General features: G+C 53.8%; 9 protein-coding genes across 9 annotated transcripts; 5 read left to right on the top strand and 4 right to left on the bottom strand.

Moving 5' to 3' along the window:
• Positions 1 to 401: 401 nt before the first annotated feature.
• Positions 402 to 1,250, top strand: BDW70DRAFT_152796 (HpcH/HpaI aldolase family protein; the record flags this gene model as incomplete). Its single annotated transcript, XM_073739508.1, has 1 exon — positions 402 to 1,250. The coding sequence occupies one exon, from the start codon at positions 402 to 404 to the stop codon at positions 1,248 to 1,250; it is 849 nt and encodes a 282-aa protein (XP_073592869.1).
• A 19-nt stretch (positions 1,251 to 1,269) lies between these two features.
• Positions 1,270 to 3,518, bottom strand: BDW70DRAFT_152795 (Zn(II)2Cys6 transcription factor; the record flags this gene model as incomplete). Its single annotated transcript, XM_073739507.1, has 5 exons — positions 1,270 to 2,830; positions 2,876 to 3,028; positions 3,085 to 3,255; positions 3,306 to 3,400; positions 3,447 to 3,518. 5 exons carry the CDS (start codon positions 3,516 to 3,518, stop codon positions 1,270 to 1,272), a joined length of 2,052 nt encoding a protein of 683 aa, XP_073592868.1.
• A 1,363-nt stretch (positions 3,519 to 4,881) lies between these two features.
• On the top strand, positions 4,882 to 11,322 carry BDW70DRAFT_170614 (MFS transporter/fungal specific transcription factor domain-containing protein; the record flags this gene model as incomplete). Its single annotated transcript, XM_073742976.1, has 16 exons — positions 4,882 to 4,902; positions 5,085 to 5,202; positions 5,275 to 6,229; positions 6,311 to 6,356; positions 6,403 to 6,724; positions 6,761 to 7,005; positions 7,323 to 8,110; positions 8,270 to 8,573; positions 8,629 to 8,665; positions 8,732 to 8,768; positions 9,151 to 9,215; positions 9,334 to 9,338; positions 9,531 to 9,660; positions 9,714 to 9,853; positions 9,909 to 11,096; positions 11,149 to 11,322. 16 exons carry the CDS (start codon positions 4,882 to 4,884, stop codon positions 11,320 to 11,322), a joined length of 4,575 nt encoding a protein of 1,524 aa, XP_073592867.1.
• Positions 11,323 to 11,601: 279 nt separating this feature from the next.
• Positions 11,602 to 12,984, top strand: BDW70DRAFT_152792 (ferritin-like domain-containing protein; the record flags this gene model as incomplete). The annotated part of the gene is made up of 1 exon (XM_073739506.1): positions 11,602 to 12,984. One exon carries the CDS (start codon positions 11,602 to 11,604, stop codon positions 12,982 to 12,984), a length of 1,383 nt encoding a protein of 460 aa, XP_073592866.1.
• A 1,343-nt stretch (positions 12,985 to 14,327) lies between these two features.
• On the bottom strand, positions 14,328 to 16,028 carry BDW70DRAFT_162934 (major facilitator superfamily domain-containing protein; the record flags this gene model as incomplete). Its single annotated transcript, XM_073741221.1, has 4 exons — positions 14,328 to 14,618; positions 14,679 to 14,927; positions 15,006 to 15,747; positions 15,808 to 16,028. 4 exons carry the CDS (start codon positions 16,026 to 16,028, stop codon positions 14,328 to 14,330), a joined length of 1,503 nt encoding a protein of 500 aa, XP_073592865.1.
• A 994-nt stretch (positions 16,029 to 17,022) lies between these two features.
• Positions 17,023 to 17,550, bottom strand: BDW70DRAFT_162933 (GPI anchored serine-threonine rich protein; the record flags this gene model as incomplete). The annotated part of the gene is made up of 1 exon (XM_073741220.1): positions 17,023 to 17,550. One exon carries the CDS (start codon positions 17,548 to 17,550, stop codon positions 17,023 to 17,025), a length of 528 nt encoding a protein of 175 aa, XP_073592864.1.
• Positions 17,551 to 18,632: 1,082 nt separating this feature from the next.
• BDW70DRAFT_162932 (SDR family oxidoreductase) lies at positions 18,633 to 19,872 on the top strand (the record flags this gene model as incomplete). The annotated part of the gene is made up of 2 exons (XM_073741219.1): positions 18,633 to 19,016; positions 19,096 to 19,872. 2 exons carry the CDS (start codon positions 18,633 to 18,635, stop codon positions 19,870 to 19,872), a joined length of 1,161 nt encoding a protein of 386 aa, XP_073592863.1.
• A 205-nt stretch (positions 19,873 to 20,077) lies between these two features.
• Positions 20,078 to 21,354, top strand: BDW70DRAFT_152789 (kinase-like domain-containing protein; the record flags this gene model as incomplete). Its single annotated transcript, XM_073739505.1, has 6 exons — positions 20,078 to 20,170; positions 20,222 to 20,348; positions 20,401 to 20,527; positions 20,590 to 20,910; positions 20,964 to 21,087; positions 21,139 to 21,354. The coding sequence occupies 6 exons, from the start codon at positions 20,078 to 20,080 to the stop codon at positions 21,352 to 21,354; spliced, it is 1,008 nt and encodes a 335-aa protein (XP_073592862.1).
• Positions 21,355 to 21,502: 148 nt separating this feature from the next.
• On the bottom strand, positions 21,503 to 23,557 carry BDW70DRAFT_152788 (fungal trichothecene efflux pump; the record flags this gene model as incomplete). Its single annotated transcript, XM_073739504.1, has 7 exons — positions 21,503 to 21,926; positions 21,980 to 22,303; positions 22,357 to 22,416; positions 22,479 to 22,627; positions 22,680 to 23,208; positions 23,265 to 23,380; positions 23,432 to 23,557. 7 exons carry the CDS (start codon positions 23,555 to 23,557, stop codon positions 21,503 to 21,505), a joined length of 1,728 nt encoding a protein of 575 aa, XP_073592861.1.
• Between the last annotated feature and the right edge of the window lie 49 nt (positions 23,558 to 23,606).

Here is a 23,606-nt window from a genome sequence, read left to right as displayed (position 1 = left end):
GTGAGTATTTCAAACGCGGCCAAAATAATGGAGGTGCGTCACTCGCTTGTGTCATGGCCTGCTGCCATGGAGCGAAGGAGGGCCCGACAGAGAGACACGGAGACCTGCATAATCGGCAGGGCGATGTCTATAAGACATGGTCTAGCGCACAGATTTATGCAGCTGAATGTCTACTTCACCTATCCTGCTAGTAAATATGATGCACTGCGTCAATGACACATAGGACGGTTCAGACACTCATCCGGACGGGCCCCGAAGGCAGCCGGAAAAATCCCGGCGCATGTAGAGGCCTGCGTATTTCCCATATAAAGGGCTATATCCATAGGTTGTGAAGAGTCTCAATCGGCCGCCCGTCAAGGTACGCAATTCCTCTTAGCTCGCAACGATATCAAATAAGGAAAATGCGATCAATCGCTCGCGGCTCAGACGTGTCAGTGACCGTCCACAATCCCTTCCGAACCCGCATCCTCAACGCCCAGATCACGCCCGTCCTAACCCTTAAATTCTGGACCGGTAATGAAGCAGCACTGATGGCCCGGTTGGCCGGCTTTGAGGCCGTCTTCATCGATATGGAACACTCGGCCCTGAACTTCCAGACAGTCGCACAGTTCATCCTCGCCTGTCTGAGCGTTGGGATTTCGCCGATCGTTCGTGCCCCGTCCAAGTCACACTGGCATATCAGTCGCATTCTGGATGCTGGCGCGGCTGCTGTTGTGGTGCCGCATGTCGATTCGGTTGAGGAAGCGAGGGAACTGGTAAGGCATGCCAAGTATCCGCCGCTGGGGAGCAGAGGGTCCGCGAACAATCAACCTATCCTTGGGTTTAGGAGTCTACCGACCAACGTGCAGAATGAAGTGCTGAATCGAGAGACGATGCTGATCCCCATGATCGAGACGCCAGCGGCAGTGGAGTTGGTCGATGAGTATTTGGCGATTGATGGGGTGGATGGGATCTTGATCGGGTCGAATGATCTGTGTACGGACCTGGGGATTCCAGGGCAGTACGATAATCCGACCTATCAGCAGGCGGTTGAGAAGATTGTGTGTGCTGGCAAGAATGCCGCAAAGCCTATTGGGATTGGGGGCATTGGGGGCCGGCTGGATCTGCTGGAGAGGTGGTTTGCATTGGGCGCTACGTGGTCACTCAGCGGGGGGGATAGTGCCATTTTGCAGGCGGGGATGAAGAAGATTACGCAGAACTACGAAGAGATTAGTGCCAGGGTCGAGAAGCAGACGGCTTTAGCCAGGTGATATTGTATAGGAGCCGAATCTAGAGTGGAAGCATCCCATCATCCCAAAAAGAGATCCCGCGCGGATTCCCGTACGCATACTCTCCAAGTCCCGCCTCCATACTCCACACGGTGTCGTCCCAAAACAACGACCCGAAGGAGAAGAGCTCTACAGTATTGGAATCCTGGCCATCCGCCAGCGCTTCCGTCCCCTGCGGGATATCGCTTAAAGCTGGAAGTTGCGCTTCTTCGAGAGGATTCAGGCCAGCCAGCAGATTCGTCTCCGTGAGGCCGTCAGAACCTGCCCCGTTGCTTGCATTTGGCTGCGCGAAGGCTAATTGCGGGTCGGTGCCTGTCGGTATAGCTCTATCCCACGGGCCGCTCTGCCGGAGTTTCTGCAAAATGTGACGATACAGAGCTTCATAGACGGCAACGTACTGCGCTGCGTCTGGTAGGACGCGGCCCAGGTTCTTTAGGTTGTGCTCGCATCGCGCCAGCGCATCCATCGCCTGGCTGATGGTCCTGGAATTCGGACCGTCAATGCTGGACAGGCAGAACACGACAGAAAGGCCGGCAGTGAAGAGGGTCTGGAAGTAGCTCCGTGTGTATGTAACCTGCTGACTCTCATAGAGACGGGAGAAGATCACAATGATCTGGGTTGCATTCTGGAGACACAGCGAGAGCAGATCACGCGGCGGGCTGTTACCACGCTTCGGCACCAGGTCCATTGCTTTGCGGACGAGTATCAGGCGCTCGCGCATCCAGCGCAAATCGAACCATTCCTGGGTCTCGTAGACACACTGCGGATGCTCAAAGACTGGCGCAGACCGGCGCCAGAGGTTGAGCTCTTCAAGGAGGCGGTATAAGTTCGCGTAGACGCGACCGGCCGCGGTGACGGAAGGCGCACCATCCGAGTGGCCTTTAGATTGAAATAAGCTGTGAATCTTGGAGGTAATCTGCCGATGGCGTATCGATGTGAAGAACACCGCTAGCTCTGTATTCCCTACCCTGGCCTGAGGAGTGAGCTGGAAGAGGTCGAGATCGGTGATAGACCCTTCCACAGCCTCGAGCTGGTCATCATTTGCATCAACAGGCAGCAAAACGTGGATATCTCTATCTGCAATGGCCAGCGGCCGATCGAGTGTGATGGAGCTGTATCGGTCGATGATGTAGCACTCCCAAAACACTCGTCGCTCGAGCTGCTCTTTCAGGAGCGGTTTGCGGCTGGTTGGCGGCCTGTGAAGGCCCAGCTCAATGCAGAGACGCATGCACAGCTGGGTGATCTCCCAGATCGAGGTGCCAATGTGATGGTAAATGCCGAAGCGGCCAATAAGGAGCAGGTCCTGGATCGACTGGATTCCGTGGGAGAGACTGTCGGACTGAAAATGCTGCATGGCAGACAGGAAGTACCCGTAGGGATGGCCCTGGTGTGATCCCTGGCGAAAGGGATGGATCGAGCCGATTGCGAGCAGCATAAAGGCGCGAAAGAGCTCGTTCTGGGAGTGGTGCCGCTCAGATTCAGGCAGCGTGAAGACCCTGCGGTAGACGTCTTCTACCTGTCGACGGAGCAGGAATGGATTGAGGACGTGGGTTCCAGAGAGACTATGCGTGTCAGTACAAGACCATTGATAGAAGGATCGATCATACTATTTGTCAAATATCATCCGCGCGTCGGCAGCAGACGGTAGGGGGTTCGGCGCGATGGTGGCCTCGGCCAGACGGGCCGACTGCGACAGGCTCTGCAGCAGCGTCGGATTGTGTGCTCTCCAGCCTGGATCGGTAAATAAGGGTCGCATAAAGCTGTTTGTCTGTATCAGTGGAAGCCTTTTCTGGTGGGAAATGGGCCCGCAACCGACCTGAGCCCTGCGCCCTCGGTAAAGGTAGGCGAGCTATACGCTGACCGCATACTGTTTCTCCTCCTCCTCTCTTCTCTGCTCTCCGAAGTGGTATTGCGAGGAAGCTCGTCGATCGCATCCTGAAGCTGACTCTGGAGTGCTCGTACTTTCTGCTCCAAGTCGCTGATGTACCTACCGGGTTGAGGATATAAACTCTGTAGCAAAAGAAAAAGGAAGCCTACCCTCGCGATACAGACTGTTGGCCATCAAGGGCCAAAATAGTGCACTCTAGTCCACTGCGCACGCACGGGTCACATTTGGGCCGATTGTTATCGCACTGGAACTCTTAGTCAAGGAGCGACAGAGGCAATGAGGGACCCAACCCTGATCTTTTTGGTGTAGCAGACATTACATGCAGGCAGGCGCGGGAACCGGGAATCTGCAGCAGAAGCCATAGTGCAGAATGAGTTCCTATCGGACTTCTCTGCAGAGGTAATGGAGAGAATCCGGGGTTTGGAGGCCCAGCAAAGGCAAGGCGGGGGCTGTGCCTCTAGTCAACGACTCCATGTGGAGGGCTCGGAATTTCCCCGACGTCCACAATCTCTACAAAAGAAAAGTCATTATACTACCTGATCTAATAGGTCATACGCAGGATATGTGCGTAAATAATGTTCTATTGCCTGTCCGTGAAAAAGTGGGTGAACCGTGTTGTTGCCCTAACTCGCCGTTTCCATATATATCTCAGCATCTGAACACCAAGATATGACAATAATGAAAGACAGCTATGGATCTACACACCAAACGTATGTGTGACTATAACGAAATCGTGAGTTAATCATTAGTTAGTTTCTGCAACTACTGAGAATTGTTCATACAGTTTTGAAACGTAGCTGAAGGCATTGGTGGAATAGATAGACTGGTGTGGGTTGCTCATACAGCATTGCCAGAGGCAGTATGACAATCTTCCAGACTAGACTAGAGTAATACTTGCTCACTGAAATGCAAGCCCCGACTTTTCATATCACAATCAGCCACAGAGAATATTCCTTAGTTCCATTTAAATATCTAGAAAGTCAGAAAATGAACCCGACTAGTCTCTAGCCTAGCTGTGTCAAGGGTGGGAGGCAAACGCTAGCTGGGAATTGTCCTCTATTATCGAGCTACTAGTCCACAGTTAACTGCCCTTCTTGAAGAAGCAGCAGTCCACGGGTGACTTCGACTGTGCCACCCAGGGAATGGCGTTGATAAACTAGGGCTTTCTATGTCGGAAGAGGGGAATCGCGTCCCTTGTCATTAAGTACTGAGTAGAGGCCAGATAGGGCTTGCTCTGTAAATAACACACTTTCAAGGCTGTCCAGGCTTTGCAGCGGCAGTATGTGCAGAAATGTTCTATCCGTGGCGCGGTGGTGTAGCATTGGGAACAATTGCGGACGAGCGTGTGGACGGTGATTGAGACGTTACCAGCCCTCGTCTAAATCATGAATGCGAGACAGCAACCAGATGTACAGGGGTAACCGAAAGTCGCGCTCAGAATCAACTCTTGAAGTCCCTAGGCGATGGTCTCTCGTAAGACCAGACTCGGTAGTACAACCGGCGACTTCCGCTAGAAAATCGCTTCGTGCTATCATGTCCATACTATAGCAGCGCCTGATTTACTAGGCAATGTCGGACAGAGCTCTGCTACAGAAAGGATTGCAGCAGAGTCAGTGGTGGAGCGTAGGTCTGACCTTGGCAGGAACGGGTATTTAGAATGGTCGAAGCGGTTGGATATGACACATCCAGATGCTGAAAAGCAAGGCAGTCGGCGCGCTCTACAGCATGGGTAATCGGTATACAGCAGTGCGTTGGGAAACCAGCCATGGGTTACTGCCACGCTATATTCCCTATACTCGACGCTCGGAGGGCTTCCGATCCATACTCGGCCCTTCGGGAATCCCCCGCTCTGCCACAAGGCCGAGGTAGATAGAGGAACAACATGGAATTTTCAGAAGACTGGAGCTCTCAAACATAACGCATAGCAGGATCGCAGAGGTGAGACACTCCATGACCCCAACACCGAGGAATCGACCCATGTCCGCCAGTTCCACTCCATCCAGGCGAACCCAGGCGTGCGAGCGCTGCTGGAAGCGGAAGCAGAAGGTTGGTCTCGACTTCTTTGCTCGTCCCCAATATCCATCGACTGATGCGGATAGTGCGACCGGCTGATTCCAGCCTGCACGGCCTGCAGGGAGGCTGGCACCCGTTGCAGTCCACGTCAGGTCGCGGTCGAGCCATCCGAGAAGAGCAATGGCCTCTCGCATGCGGCCCTGCCAGGCTACATTGAGTCACTGACCCAGAAGATCAGAGCACTGGAAGCCTTAACGTCGCAGAAGCGACGGCGGGTATCTTCAGACGACCCCGATGGAGATGCCACTCCGCCCATGCCCCCGGAAGGGCTGGACAGCTCGGTTCAGACAGCGTTGGGTGAGATCGGCTTCCTCTCGTGCAGCGCTATGGCTGAGCCTCGTGAGGGGGCCAGCGGGTTCCCGCGGCAGCTCGCCATGAGTGAGATGATCCAGGCGACGCTGAGCCTGAGCGGCGCGACTCCATCCCAGTCCTGCCGCTCAGAGACTGAGGCCGCACCCTGGAATCTACTCCTTGTGCCAGATCCTCGACAGGTGCTCAGCAAAGACTTCGTGACGCCGTTTTTACGTTGTTTTCTGGACCGTATCCATACTTACTATCTATATTTTGATAGAGCAGAGCTGGAGGAACAGTGTGAAGCCTTCTTGGACAGGACTAGCCATGAATCAGGGGAGCTATCCGCAGCTGCGCAAAGCTACCGAGACTTCAGTGTCTATCTGGCCGTCAGTATCGGGATGCTCCTGTCGCCGCAGTCGGGCCGGGTCGATTCGTTGGCGCAGAGTCTGCATTCAGCGGCCGTCAAACTTCTTCCCATGATCCTCCAATGCGGCAACTGTTTCAGCCTGATGCACTGCCTGGTACTATTGGTGGTATATTCTATGCTGAGCCCCAACGGCGGGTCGACCTGGCACCTGCTGGGGCTAGCAATGAAGAGATGTGTTGCCTTCGGGATGCATAAAGAACAAGAAACAGATTCAGCACTGCCTGTGGAGGAATCCGACAAGAGGAAGTCTCTCCTCTGGACATTGTACTCGCTCGACCGGTGAGTGCGTATCTTCCTATCGTATCAAGGCGTCACCAAATCCTGTGCTGATATCCAGGTCCATAGGAGAATATGTACCAGCATGGACCGCCCATTTGGCATCCAAGACCAAGACATCACCCTAGCAGTACGGTGCATACCCTCTAGGCTTCAGCGATGGCTGACCGCTATAGCTTCCCGAACTAGGAGCTGTCGATGCTGACGTCCAAAATGCATTTGAATTCCACCTGCTCATGTACGCAAAGCTCATCTCGAGCATTCGCGACAGCGATGAGCGCTGCCCGTTCTTTCACTACAAAAACATCTGCTTCTGGAGGGATGTTCCGCGTGAGCTAAGTCCGTTTCTGGACCAGAACGAGACTGCGCGTGATCATCTCAAGCAGCTGTCATGTAGGGCGCTGATCGAGATCCTTCCTTTGTGTATTTTCTCCAACCCTGGAACCCAGGTCTCTGAGTCTCCTTTTCTGGAAATTGAACACGATGTGCGTAGCAGCTGTGAGCAGATGGTCGATCGGATGTACCGTTCTTTAGATCATGCACCAGCTGGGTTTGCCTTTACCGACAGCTACGACGTCTTTGCCGCCGGGGTTGCCATCCTCTGCACGGCGGACCTCGCATTGATCCAGAACCTTGCCCCAGATCTAACAGGAATAAGCAAATGCGTCGCGCTTCTCACAGCAGTGGGTGCGCGCTTTGACGGGGTCAAGGTGTTCCGGAGGGTCCTGTTGGCAGCCTCAGAGCTGCGGATGGGGAGGCATAAAGAGGAGGAGATGAGGGTAAGCGAGCAGCCATCCACTCCTATGGCACACTGAGGCTTAGCTGACAGCCTGGCCAGATGCTGCTTCATCTGCCCCCTGAGATTCCCGACGGATTGCGCCTGTTGGTCCAGTACTTGGTTCGGAAATTCTCCGGATCCAGTCCGACGCAGTGATATTGACTGGCATATATGGACCCGTCTCTGGCAGACTTACGGGGTCCGCCCATTAACGCTGATACCTACAGTCACATCTACTGCCAGTGCTACCGTCCCAAAATGGCCCCTGGAATCATCGAATCCCTCGAAAAAAAAGGCGCAACCGCAGTGTTGGCGGAGAAGCGAACCGTGTATATGATCGATAGCCTGCATCCCGACGCGGTCGAGCGCGCAAAGACGCTCTGGAATGTCGTCCTTCCCGGGGATAAGGAACTCAAGAACTGGCGAGAGCATGCAACGGCCATCCTTGTCCGGGGATCGTATGTCACAGCCGACGACATCGCTCGCGCTCCCAACCTGATCGCCATTGGGAAGCACGGAGTCGGCATTGACAAGATTGACCAGGCAGCCTGTGCCGAACGGGGTATCAAGATCCTGAACACGCCAGGCGCCAACTCCAGGGATGTCGCTGAGCTTGTCGTCACTCTCGCAATGACCGTCGCGCGCGGCATCCGGTCTATTACTACACGGCAGATGACAGCACCGGTACCGAAGGAGACATGCACGGGATTGACACTCCACAGGAAGACAGTAGGTATTATTGGGATGGGTAATATCGGTCGTACGGTGGCCGAGATCTTCCATGGAGGATTCGACGCGAAGCTGGCCGCCTATGATGCCTACATGCCCGATGACGCCTGGCCTCACCTTCCGCACCACCGAGCACAAAGTGTGCAGGAGGTTCTGGAAACGGCGGATGTATTGACGCTGCATGTTCCATTGACAGATGAGACGCGCAATCTCATCTCCTACGAGCAGCTGCGACAGATGAAACCTGACGCCATCCTCATCAATGCAGCTCGAGGAGGCATTGTCAATGAGCAGGACCTGACTCGGGTCCTCTCTGAAGGTCATCTTTGGGGCGCTGGCCTTGATTGCCATGAGCAGGAGCCCCCGGCTGCAGAAAGGTATGGCAAGCTGTGGGAGAACTTGAACGTGGTGAGCACGCCGCATATTGGGGCGGCCACCAACACGGCGCAGAGGGCCAGTTCCATGGCAGCGGTGGACAATTTGTATAATTACCTACGCAGTATTAAGACGAAATGATTGTACCTAGCTATTTCTAGACTTGGACTTGATCCACTCCATCCCAGCGCAGTGCCACCTGACACACTGTACATTCCCCTTCATACTATCGGTGATAAACAAGGTCCTCCCATCCTCACCCCCAAAGCAGCAGTTGGTCAGATTTTTCCCTCCCTCACCGGCAGTAACAATCCTGGCCTTGGGCAGCCCCTCGCTGTCTACGACAAAGACGCTCCCCAGACTTGGATGGCAGATCAGTACGTTCCCCTCCTCGTCGACAGCCAGTCCATCCGGTCCCGCATTCCCAAACGACTGGAAGAAGAGACCAACCTTGGTCGTTGTCCCGTCTACATGTAGCGGTAGTCGCCAGACAGCATTTGCGCGGGTCATGGCAACGTAGAGGAACCGCTCGTCTGGAGACAAAGCAAGGCCGTTAGGTGAGATGCCGTTGGAGACGAGGCTGTCGAGCTTGCCGCTCGGCGAGAGACGGTAAACACATCCAGTTGTATCTGTCAGGCCGGTCTGCCCCTGGTCGGTGAAGTAGATGTCGCCATTCGAGGCCACTATCAGGTCGTTGGGGCCCTTGAAACGCTCGAGGTTGCGCCGGGTCAGCAGCGGTGTAATTTCGTTGGTGACTGGGTCGAATTCGAGGATGCCCTGTAGGTCAACTATCAACTTGAGCTCTTCTATAGCGATGAGAGCCTGGATTGAGCAAGTATGGTATAGCTACCTGTTTGTAATCGGCCACCACTAACCGCCCATTGTCCAGCAGAGCGAGTCCGTTCGGTTCCCCATCGTACCTCACGCACTCCGTCACCATTATCTCATCGTCGGCCTTGTCCACATCAGCCCGCAGAATCCGGCCGTATGGAATGTCTACCAAGTACAAAGCTCCGTCTGGGGCACTGACCGGACCCTCCAGGAAAATGTCCGACGGAGGGCCGGTGAAGCCGCCACGCCACTCGGTTGGCTGGTCGAAGCAGCGCAGTGAGTCAGGAATGCGCAAAAGAATTTGCGCTTGGATGACGGGGGCCGGGGGATAGAAGTTCATCATGCTCTGGGTCTGTCTCTGTTGCTCGTGGAAATGGACAGTGCTCTGCTGGAGCGAGAGTAAAATACCTGCCGACATCGGATTTTCCCCGAAGAAGAATGGGGTCGGATATTCAACTAGCGTCCGATATCTGGGGCAGAGTTGGGGTAGAGATGATGGTGTAAGCCAAGTAAATACCATAAGGAGAGTCAAGAAGATAAGCCCTGGACCGTTCTTGGTCGTACTGGTGTCACTCCGCCTACCATAGCTAGAACGCCATGGGACTCATCTCCGACACGAGAAAGGCCTTTCGAGAAGCTCCCAAGGGAATCTTCAACATCTATCTCTTCAGTGTGACTTGGATCTTTGCTCTCGCTGGCGTCGCCAAGGGGTTTGATGAAGGTTGGATTCTCTGGCCCTGTGGCCCGGCAGAAGCGGGTTCTAACAGTGGACAGGAAATATCGCCTCCATCGTAGTGCAAGCGCATTTTAAGAAACGGTTTGGTATTGACCACCTCTCAGACGACGAGTATGCCGGAACTAAGGGGTGGATTGTGTCGATTGCCACTGCTGGCGCAGTCTTTGGCTGCCTGGGCGTGAGTGCTGAGCATCCGTGTATAGCGAACAGAGTGCTGATGCCCGAATTTGCAGTCCCTCCCCATCAATGACCAGGTCGGACGCCGCTGGACGCTGCGGATAGGAACACTCGTGTACGTCGCTGGCGTGCTGGGACAGGGGCTGTCCGGCGGTAGTCTCGCGGGCCTGTATGCCAGCCGGGTCATCAGCGGCATGGGTATCGGCGTCACCACGATTGTCCCGCCAGTTTTTATCTCAGAGATATCTCCCAAGGCCATCCGAGGTTTGCTGACTCTGCAGTATGCCGCCTGCCAGCAACTGGGCGTCGTTCTGGGCTTCTTCATCAATTACGGCGTCACCAAGAAGTATGCCAACACCGACACGCAATGGATGCTGCCAACACTCCTGCAGCTCTTCCCCGCAGCCCTCTGGGGCGTAGGAACTTTTCTATGCCCTGAATCGCCGCGATGGCTGCTGAGTGTTGGCCGCAAAGAGGAAGCAGCCGCTGCGTTGTCGCGGTTGCGGCATCTGCATACTGGGCATCCGGTCGTCGCGGGCGAATTGGCGGGCATGGGTTCGCAGATCCAGTACGAGCATGAATCCGTTGCCTCTGCTTCGTCGTGGCAGTTGATCAAGGAGACCCTGGTTCCGGTGGAGAATCGACGACGGTTTTTTCTCCTGTTCATGGCCACCCTCTTCTCTCAATGGTCGGGCGCAAATGCCATCACTCAGTATTCGCCAACGATCTTCGGATACCTGGGCATTGTCGGCGACGAGGCCACTTTCCTGGCGACAGGGATCTATGGGATTGTCAAGTTTGCAAGCACGCTGGCCTTTGCCCTAGTCATTGTAGACTTCGTTGGCCGCCGCCGATCTCTCCTGACAGGAATCAGCCTGCAGATTCTCACGCTGGTCTTTGTCGGAGCATACTTGGGCGCCACCAAGGACAGGACAATCGCCGACGTTAAGGCCTCTGGGCATGCCAAACGGGCATCGACGGCGGCCATAGTTGCGATCTACTCGCATGCCGTAGCCTGGAGTATCGGCTGGTTTAGCATTCCCTACCTCATTGGGCCTGAGATTTTCCCCACGCGCATCCGATCGCTGAATATGTCCATCTCTATGGCCTTGCACTGGGCCTTCTACTTTGGCTGCTCCAAGGCTATGCCCAGTTTGCTGGCGGCGACGCATCGCTGGGGTGCGTTCCTATTTTTCAGCTGCATCGGTGTGCTGGGGTTGATCTATGTTTCACTTGCCATGCCAGTAAGGAGACTCTATCGGTGGCACTACAAACGGGTATACTGACAGCGTGTAGGATACCACTGGGCGATCACTGGAAGCGTTGGATAAGCTGTTTGAGCGACCGTGGTACACGATGTATAGGGTTGCGTATGCCGGCCAGGATGAGCTGCGGGCAGAACAGCCGGGGGACATGTACAGCACAATGAAAGGGCCTCGAGCCAGTGCTGAGCATGTCGAAACAGCGTAGGGAGAGGTGGGAAATGGTGTGGATGTTGTATCCGACCTGGTGGGCTGGTGGCTTGATGCCGAGGGAAGGCCAGGCCTAACTCAAGCTTTCTGGGTCATTGTAACAGCATCTGGCGACCGTTCACGGCGAATATTCCCGGGCCACAGCTGTAATCTTAGCAATAACTCATCAATACATCACTGTCGTGAACTGACTTTGTTATAAGCACTTAAGCTCCCCAATCGTTCCTCAACTGATTACGTCCGCTCCGGTTGTTGGTATTTCATCGCGTCAAGAACAATGCACCCTCACGTCCTCTTTACCCTGGGTTTCTTCTACAGCGCTCTGGCTGCGCCAGTTACTAAAACTGTCACCACAGGCCAGAACGTTGTCACGCAGAATGGCTACACCAGTGCCCCCTACCATGGCCCCTACTCGGGGACGCCCACCATTACGGGGGCAGCCAAAGCCTCGAAGACGCTGGCTGCCTCAATTGATCCCAAGCCGCCCAATCCGACAGCAACTTACTACAACGCTGAGGGGGTGCCCCAGCAGCCCATGCCGGCCCCTTACGTGCCAGCTGGAGGACTCGGCACGAACGGAACCCTCCCCCGGTACATGGTCAACAGCGACTGGGACTTCGAGTCCATCGCCCTGGGAGTCTATCAAGAATACATCGAGCTCGACCTCTTTCATGACGGGCTTGCTCGGTTCTCGGACGCGGACTTCGAGGATGCTGGATTGGGCCCAGAGATGCGCTCCCTTATAGAGTTCATGGCCAACCAGGAGGTCGGGCACGCCACCCTGCTCAGCAACATGCTCGGCGAAGCCGCGCCCAAGCAGTGCGTCTACAACTATCCGTACCGCACGGTCCGCGAATGGGTCGACTTTATGCAACGGGTCACCCGATACGGGGAGTCTGGTGTCTGGGGTTTCCTGTCTCATCTCGACTCCCGCGAGGTCTCCCAGCTGCTTTCCCAGTCTATTTCCATCGAGTCCCGCCAGCAGATGGTCTTCCGCCAGATGGCAGGGCTCGCGCCTATGCCTGTCTGGTTCGAAAACGGATGGCCGCAGTCCTGGCAGTGGACCATGCTGGCGCCGTATATCAGCGCCTGCCCCGAGGGCCAAACGCGCCTCGCCTGGCAGAACTTCCCTACCCTGCACATTCTGAACAATCCCAACATCAACCGTATAAATGCCGATGAGACCGAGGGCGATGGGAGCGAGCAGGTTGGGGACCGCATAACGGACCCCTCGGTCTCCAACCTCGACTCCGACGACAGCTGCATTGATGCCGAAGGTATCGGCGAGAACTGCCAGGCCGGAATAGCCCGAAACCGGAGCATCCCTCTCTCTTACCCTGGCAAGAGGTTGGAATTGGAGTGGGAAGCCCCCGGCAAGGCTGTCGGCCCGAATAACTCGTACATCACCGCGACGACCGCGGGGCAGCCCAAGTTCGTTGGATGGAGCAACCAGCTGAATTTCACCTACACCCCCTTGACCGTCACGGGCAAGAACCGGGGATGGACGAGCCAGCCGGGAGGGGTTGTGTTTGCGGACGATGGAATCGTCAACGATACAATGGCGATCATGCTGACGGACACCGACCTGTTCGTCACGCCTTTCAACTTGACTATGCTCAACCCACATATTGTGGCGCTGGGACTGTACCAGGCTGGCTAAGATGTGGAGGGCTGAGGTAACCATACTGAACTCCAAGTATGAACTGGAGAGAACAAAATGTAGTCTAGTCATAGTACCTGCTTGATAGCTAATGATGTCTTTAAACCTGTGTATGATTATGCATGAGTAAGAGCTGCTCAAACCAGGGACGACTCTGTACACCTTGGTAACTGTACTCCGTGGCCTTTCAAGTACTCTAGGAAGATTTATACTGGCGACGCTGAATGACCTGTTCGGTACGTTATCCGCTTAGCCCCTCCTTCGGCTAGCTAGTCTACTCAGACAGCAAGGGAGAGAAGTCCCTCCATAGCATGACCTATCAACTGTATTTACGGAGCTATATAGTTTCTGGGAACCAGTAAGCAGGGGGTGCTGGTTGCTGGATACTAACTACTAGTTGACTGGATGACGGGCGTTCGTCTGAACCGAAGGTTGCTATTGTATGCCTGTGTAATATATGATAGCCCAGTAATATATATGGTCTGAATGTGATTAATAACCTCGATTGGGGACCAAAAGAGTCCTGAAAAGACGATAAGATGGAGTTGACCCTGCTGCCAACTTCGCAGCCTATCCCACCCCCGGGGGATAAACGTGCAAAGGCGATACTAGCAACCTACGGGGTCCTACATGACAAGCAGCATCGTCTTCTACCTTGTATCTACCAGTTCGATACGCATCTTTCTCACTTCCGTCAGACGGAATACCATCGCCTAACCACAAAGACGCAGAGCGCTCGGATTAACTGAAGCTCATATACTGAACAGCGCATTTATAAGAACCTTGTCGGGCTTGAGCGAAAGCATGCAGACTGGATTTCCATACATCCCACTGATACGAACCTCAACCTCATGTTCCACGATGGACAGAGTAGGGGTGGAGACCGGCGGCCTGTGTCTCGCTCAATTGATTCAATTGCAGCTTCAATTGCCGCTTCTTTACTTCAACAACTATAACCGTAATCAAGTTTGAGTTCGAATACCCCTCGCAGTGTTTCCAGGACTCTAAAGCGTCAATCGCTCGGATGCGTACAGGCCAGTCACGACAATGTGCAGCTATCGTGAACAGTGATGGACAAGCTCCCGCCTCGATACGTTCCTTGAACTTGCCTAGGATGGTGTTTCAGAGAGCAGGTGCTCATAGTCAACACAAACATGGCAGATCCGGTCTACCCCCACTATAAACACAATTCCTGACTCTTTTTCTGGGGTCATCAGGACTTTAGAATGCGGCCTTGTGTGGGTGCATTGAGGATTCTGAATTAGGGACTGGCATTCCACATTGTCTGCTCTGTACTACCATCATCATCGCCTCATGAGCGGTACTGTCGCTATATACAGTGCTCAAGTAGCATACCTCCAGTCTGTAACATTCCCTGTCGTCGCCTCTGCCTCGTCCAGCTGCTTGTTCTTCCTCACGCACCACCATCTCGCCAGGAGACAGAATATAGCCGTGAGTCCACATCCCGCAATGATGATGCCTCCACCAGTCTGGTATCGTGGCTCTTGGGAGGTAAGGAAAAAGTACGGCGTGAACCAGTGCGAGACAGAAGACACGCAGTTGGCAATCGCGATCAATGCCGCCCGTTTAGTCCTTGGCCGGGGCACGACGGTTGTCTCCCAAGAGATTTGGATCTATAGCGCCTATCAGCAGGTCGCCTCGTCATTGCCGCTCATGTTTAGGAGGTCACATACGTTGAGGCCAACAAATGGGCCGGTACAGAGCAGAATGAGACTGAAATAGCGGGCTCCCACATTCAGTGTGGATATCATGAGCACTGCGCCGCCGAGGGCAACCAGTATCGGGACAATGATGTGCCAGCAGTGCTCCAGGAATCTTCCGGATGACCAGGAGATGGCCAGGGTTGCAAAATATGCAATCACATAGGGCGGCGCCTGCACGAGATAGGTGACGACTTCGCTGAACCCAAGTGTCTCGACGATCTGATGTCGTTAGCACGGCATGGCCGTCTTACCCAAACACTGCATGAAGAATAAGGAGATCAAAGGGTCTGGACGCACCGAGGGGAAGAAATCCTTGAATGACTGTGCAATGATCAGCGAGAAATGGATGGCGGCGAAAAACCAGGTAAATGGGTCTTTAGCCGCCAGTATCACTCCTTCCCAGTAATCGCCCTGCCCTTCTGCGCCCTCATGTATACCCCCTGCAGAGACCAACTGCCGATACTGCGCCATGGCCGCCTCCTCTTCAGAGAACCAGCGGCGACTGGTGTTATCCGGGAAATTCGGCAGGAAACGATACGCCGCCACAGCGACAAGTACGCTCACGATGCCCTCAAGTAGAATGAACCACTGCCATGCACGAAGACGCGCTATCCCATCCATGCTGGTGAGGATCGCAGCGGCCAGGAGACCAGAGAACACGTTGGAGATGATATTGCCTGCATGCCAGATCCCCATCCGCAGTGGGGATTCCTTCTTCGTGTACCACGACGAGGTGAGAAGGGAGACGGCAGGAATAAAGGGACCCTCGGTGAAGCCGACCAGGAATCGACAGAGACAGAACCCCCAGCCAGAGGTCAGCGCGGGCATGCAGATCGTGACCGCTGACCATGCCAGCATGATAGAGGGCATCAGAATACTCGGTTTTCCCTTGGCGATGAAGACGTTGGCAGGGACCTGGGAGATGATGTACCCGACGTAAAAAAGCGAGATCCCGGCTGACCAGGTCGTATCGGACATGTGCAGGTCCTCTTGCATGCCGGCCAAACGGGCGTTCGAGACGTTAATGCGGTCGAGGTAGCTGTGACTCGTAAGGACTGTACACACTGCACAGAAGGCATTGGATAAGAGGGGTCCTCACCTCATAAGGAGCATCATTGTCACGCATGGCAGAAAGTACCAGTCCAGCTTGCGCAGAACAGCTTTGTTTAACTGCTCCAACTCCTCTTGGGACTTGTCCTGTAGGATGGGGAAGTGGACCAGCATGCGGTCGGCCTCTGAAACGTGCTCAAGGGCTTCAAGGGCGGTCTTGGGCTCATCGTGCCGGAGAGCTGATTTGCAGTCTGCGGCTGTTGAAATCATGGTCAATTACTGGACACCTGGGACCTGGTAAAACAGGGGCGTCTTGTCAAAAACGCTGCCGTCTCTGCCTCTCCTTTTATAGAATACTCTCCGCGCCCAGCCCCGGATTTCCTCCACTTATGGCTCCACGAGCGTTTGATTCCCCAGATCAACGGAGTAGGAGCTGATACGGCGGTACACTTGGCGTCCTGCTCACACGAGATGTCTTTAATAAGGAACGGGAAAGCTCCGCTTCCCCAGACTCTGTCTGCCTCTGCCAATGCGAAATTGGACTGAGTTTGCCCTCTTGTGTCCGGCTTGGGGTCCGGCTTAGGGTCCGACTAGGCTGTTGGCTTCAGGCTTGGTCGGAAAAGTTCCGTCTACGGGCTTCTACGCCCTAATTTACCCGACTTTACTGCTGGTAAGTTTTCTATCATTGCTGGTCTGCATTCTGAAAATGACCAGAATGCCCTCATTGTTGAGGAGCAATTGGTACAAAGATAAGTTTGTGATCCTGCACGGCACGGAGAGAAAAGGGTAACGTATAGAGAGGGACGCCCAAAACGTGATCCAAGGCGTCAACCATATCAGGAAGAGCGATGTATGCCGCGAACCCTTTCCTCACTGTCAGGGCGGTCGAACCGACTTGCTGTCGGCGAAGCCAGGTCCTACACTCTTCTAGCGCTGCTCACTTGTAGTAGGTATCTAAATCTCGCGCAAGAGGGCCGAGTTTAAGCAGCTCCCTATCTTGTTGAATGACGCTACAGCGCGTGGTTGCCTGAGATTTCTCCGGGATCAAGGGGGTTACTGAAGTATATGTTTATTTTATTCAATATTAAACGAGTGACTTGATTACATTCTTTTATCTTATATGAACGATGGAGCAATACTGGACTACTGCAGAGTCAATCCCGAAATATTAGGCAGGGCGATCTTGCCCAGGAAGCATCAAGAGCAGAGAACGACTGCGGCTAAGCCCACACTCAGCAAACACGCAGTAGCCATGTAACTACCATTATAGCAAGACTGCTCCAGCCATGAGGCCTGCAACAGCACCAACGCCCGGGCGCAAGCCGGATTGGCCGCCGGTAAAGACAGGAGGCACTGGAGTGGACTCGGTCGGCGACTGGGTCGGCTGGGACTCGCTCGACGTGGGGATAACCGGCCGTGAGGTGGTAGACGAGGTGGCAGTGGTAGTGGATTCTCCCGGCGGCGTCTCAGTTGGCTCGACATCGTCGGTGGCGGTGGTAGTGCCGGTCAGGGTCGCGGTATCAGTGACGGTGAGCCATCCGGTAATGGTGCCCCCAGGCCCGGTGCAAAGCTCACCGATCGGGCAGCAGCCGTCAACGACGCAGTAGGTGCCTGGTCGACAGCTGATGCCATCCCGGCAGCAGTTCCAGCCAGGTGGCATGCATCCACCCTCGCAGTCGACATAGCCTACCAAAGCGCAGGCGCTTACCTGGCGGACAGGGAATGGGGCACGCTCGGCTGCCAGTGCGCTAGAGGCGCAAAGGGCGAGAGTGAGAGGCAGAAGTTGGACCATTATGCTGAGGATAGAATGGATAGGGTATGCTCTGTTGCTCTGAGAACGAGTGGATCAGTGCGTAGAAGGGTGTCTTGCGGAGGATGAACGACGGGCTGAGATGTGTACCCCTTCTTATACCCCTCCGTAGACGCAGCTTGACATGGCCAGAGCAAGCAGACTATGAAGAGAGCATCCGCCAAGTACCAACCAAATATGGCACTGTTGTAGTGTGCGCCGTGTGATGGCAAGGCTGAGCCAGATCCCTGTCTTTGCCCAGGGCGTGGTTGGTGCCCTGAGATGAGGCAGAAAAACCAGGCCTATGGGAGCCCACGCCGAGACTGCTGAGCGCGCATGGAGAAATAAGGCTCTGGGGGAACTGGGTATGCCCTGGCCATACTCTTGGGAATACCTTGGGAGTACCCTGGAGATAACTACGTAACACGGTCGTGCCAAGTAAGAAATACGAGGATCGCCGCCAGGAGGAAATAACCGGCACCAAACATTTGCTGGAGTTATATTAACATTTATTATTCTTATACTGGTGCAATGGACGCCTCCTTTGCGGCTTTTTAGAGTCCGCGTTCGGACCTAGGCTCTTCACCACAATGAATGTTTTTTTCATTCATATTTTAATATAATCCGTTTCCATTTTTTACCGCTGACTCTTATCATTCCAATCTCGGTCTAGAATAACAGGACTTGATAATGTTGCTAAACAGTATATGGGGAAGAATGTTGGCGGAAATCGCCAGCCCATACATACTGTGCCCATTTTGGTTGCTGGAGATCGTATATTAATATATATCCGCCAGCCACTTGATTCCCCCAGACAACGACCACTGTCAACAATTGTATTGAGACATTAATCATTGAAATATGGGCCCTATATACTGCTTCAGTTTGACTAAGCATTCCTACCCCCTCCTAATGCGTGAACACACAGCTCTCCCGGGATATGGTTGTGCTCGGGGAGGGATCGGTTAAGCACAGCCGGCGGGAAAACGATCGACAGAGGGGAAATGGAGTTGGAGATCCATAAATGAAGGGAATGCCCCTCGTCTCTAGGTTCTTTCAGCAAGGAAATATCTTGATTGATTATCATGGGAGGTCATGCCCTGGTCTTCGGCGCGTCCGGCATCACCGGCTGGGGAGTCATCAATGCGCTGCTCAGCGACTATCCAACCCCAGATGCCTTCGACAGAGTCACTGCCTTGACGAACAGGCCTCTTGTCGCAGAGGATTCCGGGTGGCCGGCGTCGAAAAAGCTGAATATTGTTTCCGGGTTGGATCTCCTGTCTGGCGAACAGGCCGTATTGGAAGAGTGCATGCGGAAGCAAGTCCCCCAGATCGACACCGTTAGCCATGTCTATTTCTTTGCGTACATCTACAATGCCGATAATGAGACTGAGATCCGAATCAATGTTGATCTGCTACGGAGAGCCGTCACCGCAGTGGACAAATTGAGCGATAAGTTGGCATTCGTGGTGTTGCCGACTGGAGTCAAGGCAAGTAGATTCCTTTTGCCTTGACTGTGACCTTCTGTTGCTGACATACCTCCTAAAGACCTACGGAGTCCATCTTCTTGACAAATTCCCCTTTGCAGACAAGCTTCCCCTGGCCGAGTCTCTACCTGACATCCCCGAGCCCTTCAAGTCGAAGCTGTTCTACTACCCCCAGGTCGAGCTTCTAAAACGCCTTTCTGCCGGCAAAGCGTGGAAATGGTGTGATGTTATTCCTGACATCGTCGTTGGCTTTGTACCCAACAACAACGCCTACTGCCTGGCTCAATGGCTTGCCCTCTACCTCAGTCTCTACCGTGAAATCAACGGCCCGGGCGCAGAGGTGGTCTTTCCCGGCACGAAGAGCTGGACTATTAAGAGCAACGACAGTAACCAAGATATTATCGGCCGGTTCGCGGTCTATGCCAGCCTGCATCCAGAGTGGAGCGCAGGGGAGCGGTACAACGTGGCCGACAACGCACAGTGGTCCACCTGGTCGGTCAAATGGCCCATCATCTGCGAGTACTTCGGGCTAAAGGGAGTGGCGCCTACAGACGGACCGGGGCCGGATCCCAGCGTATATATCCAGGAGAACAAGGAGAAATGGTTTGAGATGGAGAAGAAATACGGGCTAAAAGGCGGCAGGGTGGGCAATGACAGGAGCCTGACGATCGTCTCCAACTTTCTCATGAACCAGTTCGACTTTGACCGGCAGGTCGATCTGACCAAGATGCATGCCGCGTGGGGGAGCGCGAAGGAAGAGACCGACGTCCAGGGAGCCTGGCATGTTGCCTTCGATCGCTTCCGCGCTGCCAGTATTATCCCTAGCTCGTTTACCTAGATGCTACCTAGAGTAAAGCATTCCTCAGCTTTAGAGCAATACGTTGTTGATCATTCATGATTCGTCCGACGGTGATTGTGAAGCCCCTAGTAGCAGGAAAACGATATCCGACCGATATCCGCACTGGCCGTAAAGCTAAGCGCTACGACTCCATTCATTCGCTAGGCGACCGAAGAGCTCGAGAACTTTTGTTTTCTGCTAGGTCATGGCACTCCGTCAGGCCGTAGATCTCGCAGCACTGGAGGATTATATCGCGACTCATGTCCCGGTGATCCAGACCCCGATCAAGTTGAGCCAGGTACGAGCCATTTATCCATTTCCGTTAACAGACAGCGAATGACACTGAGAGGAGTTGCAGTTTGGGTATGGCCAATCCAATCCAACTTACCAGATTACAGCTTTCGATGACACAAGGTATGTGATGCGCAAGAAGCCCCCGGGCAAGCTGGTGTCACAGGCCGCGCACAAGGTAGAGCGTGAATACCGCGCCCTCAACGCTCTCGAGAAAACCGAACTTCCTGTTCCCAGGATATTCTGTTTTTTGCGTCGATGAAGGGGTTATCGGAACGCCGTTCTATATCATGGAGTATCTGGACGGGCGCATCTATGAGGATCCAACCTTTCCTGGCGTTTCTGGTGAGGATAGAACGGCTCTGTATGTATTTAACCAGCATAATGCAGTCTTAATCGGGGCGAGGGGCTGATTAACATCTCCAGTTGGCGAGAAGCGATGTTTACCCTGGCCAAGCTTCATCGCATCGACCCCGGCTCTATTGGCCTCGCAGGTTATGGCAAGTCAGGAGGGTCCTATGATCGCCAGTTAGAGAGCTGTAGAAATCTTACGACTGCCCAAGGTGCTGTTCTCGACAAGGAGACAAAGACGCCCGTCGGCCCTGTTCCAGGGGTAGAAGATATGTTTGGATTCTTCTCCTCCCCAAGGTTTAAACCTAAAGACCGAGTGAGTCTCGTTCATGGTGACTTCAAAATCGACAACCTGGTCTACCATAAAACAGAGCCAAGAATCATCGGCATTCTGGAGTAGGTGCATCTACTGCTCGGGTGAGCTCAAACAACGAATGCTGACAATGCAGTTGGGAAATGTCCACCATTGGCCACCCTCTCGCTGATATTGCCAACGTCCTGCATCCATGGACTGTAAATGCAATTTCAAATACCACGGCGCTCCAGCTTAGTCTTCCGCACAATATAGACCGCGTTGAGGGACTATCCTCAATTCCCCAGTGTCTGGTCTGATATGCGAGCGAGGCTGGATGGGACCCGGCACCAGAGTTGAGATGGGCAGAGGCATTCTGCCTCTTCCGCCTAAGTATTATCTACCAGGGAATTGCGGCTCGGTATGCGGCGAGGCAGGCATCGAGTACTCAGGCAAAGGAGCGTGTCAAGGCAATGTACCCGTCGGCTGAGTTGGCAGTGCGGGTAATACGGGATATCACATCACATCCCGATGTGGCAAGACTGTAGTAGACTATCAATTCATGCTTGCATTTGTTTAAGAAGTAGAAGTGCTACGTCAAAATTCAAATTAGACTATACAACATGTTAGGCTAGGCAGAAAAAACTATTTAAGAGGAAATTGCCTATTGGATACGCGAGGGCCCTATATTAAATGCTACGCAGGACTGTCAATAACCGCACTCTCATTCTCCAGCTGAACAGCCGTCTCGGCAGTCTTCTTCTTCTTGTCGATATCCCTTGTCGTGAACGCGACAAGAATAGCCAAACCCCCAAAGGCCACTGCAACCTCATACACCATCTGATAGGACTCTGCGCTGGCCCTCTTGACAGCCTCCTGCACTGCATGGATGACCTGGTCTGTGATGCCGGGAACGGCCTGGTACGCAGCCACGGTATTGCTTTCAGCCGCCGTCAGTAGAGCGGCTATGGACCCATTATAGTCGGACTGCTCCGCAGCCGAGCGGACCATGTTGCCGACGATGGAGCTGTAGTGGTTGGACTGGATGGCCGTATATATTGCAGTTGCGACAGCACCGCCGACCAACCGGAAGGTGCACAGAAGGCCTTGACTGATGCCACTGCGGTGGAGATCAGCCCGGTATAGACTTTGATTGCGAGGGGAAATACATACATATCAGCTTGCGAATCTAGGGCCAGAGAAATCATGCCGAAAGCGAGGAACTGTGGTGGCGTCACGGTGGCCGCAACGATAATAATCGTAGCAATCGCCTGCGCCTTGTCGTCGACACCCACTGAGCCCAGCGATCCAATCATGGCTGTCTGCACTACCAGGAATCCAATCATCTGCCATCGCTCGTGGCCGGCCTTGGGAACGATAGTGATTATCATCGTGCCGGCAAGGATAGTGCCGAAGGAGACCATGTTTGCGTATACGCCTTGTAGAGTGATATCGTCCGCAGGCACGTAGAGCAGTGAGGATTGACGGGGCCAAAGACTGGAAATTTTCTATATCAGGCATGTTATTTTATTAGAGAAAGGACCACATACACGTTCATACTGTAGTATAGCATCCCACCAACGAATGTGACGGCTATGATAGAAGTGAAACTGTTTGGCGGCGGCAGTGATCAGCAGCAGGTTTTAGAGTAAATGTGGAGGAATGGACTCACTCTCGACATTTCATGAACAATCTAGGTGGAAGAATTGGGTATTCCTGGTTGCCATATACCTCCCAGAACCCTAACACGACGAATAAGATACCGGAGAGTATAATGGGAAGGATCACCCCAACACTCTTCCATGGGAAGTTTCGACCTCCCTGGCATGGCACAATTAGCTCCACTGATAGTAGATATGAGAATCTGACATACCCAATTAAGACCTAGAAGGAGCAGGATGCACCCCGCCAGGAAGAGAAACAGACCAACGTAGTCAAGTGCAGCGACCAGCTGCCGTTTCGTCTTTCCGTCCTCACGATGCTTCGTTCTAAAGGATGGGGGTTTGTAGAAGGAAAACAGGCAGATGGCCGTGACAGCTTCGAAAGTGAACATCCACCAGTAGCAGACCCTCCAGCGCAGTTTTGCGTGGCTGATGAAGGCATACCCGATCATTGGGCTGAGCATGGCCGGAATATTAGATATCTCCACGCAGCCTAGAACGAATAGCCGCTGTTGATTGGGAACGATCTCCTGCACACTAGCAAAAATCATTTCGCCAAAGCCTCCACCGATGCCCATGAGAATCCCAGCTGCGATCATCTGGGAGATACTCTGACCGGTAGCCCCAACTACTGCCCCGGCGGCGCCAAAGAGAGCACCAGATATGAGGAACCATCGCCGCCCAAATATGTCCGACAGACGCCCACCGATGGTCACGACCACTGCTGCTCCTAAATTCCAGCTGCAAGCTTATCAGCTGTGATCTGATAAAGAACGGTTGGTGGGGGATAAACATACCAGATTGTAATCCAGGGATAGTCGGAATCTGGTCCCAGATCAGCATTGATGCTCGATAAGATGACTGCCGGCATCAATTGCGTAAAGAGATAGGAATTGTAGAGGAGACAGAGTGACTACGTATAGCCATCGTCAGACAAAGCACTTGGACAGAATGGGGGACGTACCACGATGGCCATGATAGTCTTGGGAGTTAGGCCTGCGGTTTTCTTTCCCTGTTCAACTGCGGACACCACTCCATCACTTCTGTCGACATCTTCATCGTGAACGGTTTCTGTTTTCTCAGAGGACATTTCGGACTTTGTGCGGGACGATCTACTGCAATAGTATCCACAGCGAGGG

This window comes from Aspergillus foveolatus (genome assembly GCF_047715535.1).
Source record: "Aspergillus foveolatus strain CBS 279.81 unplaced genomic scaffold BDW70scaffold_59, whole genome shotgun sequence".
In the NCBI taxonomy this organism is placed as follows: domain Eukaryota; kingdom Fungi; phylum Ascomycota; class Eurotiomycetes; order Eurotiales; family Aspergillaceae; genus Aspergillus; species Aspergillus foveolatus.
This window is presented reverse-complemented; position numbering and strand designations above follow the sequence as displayed.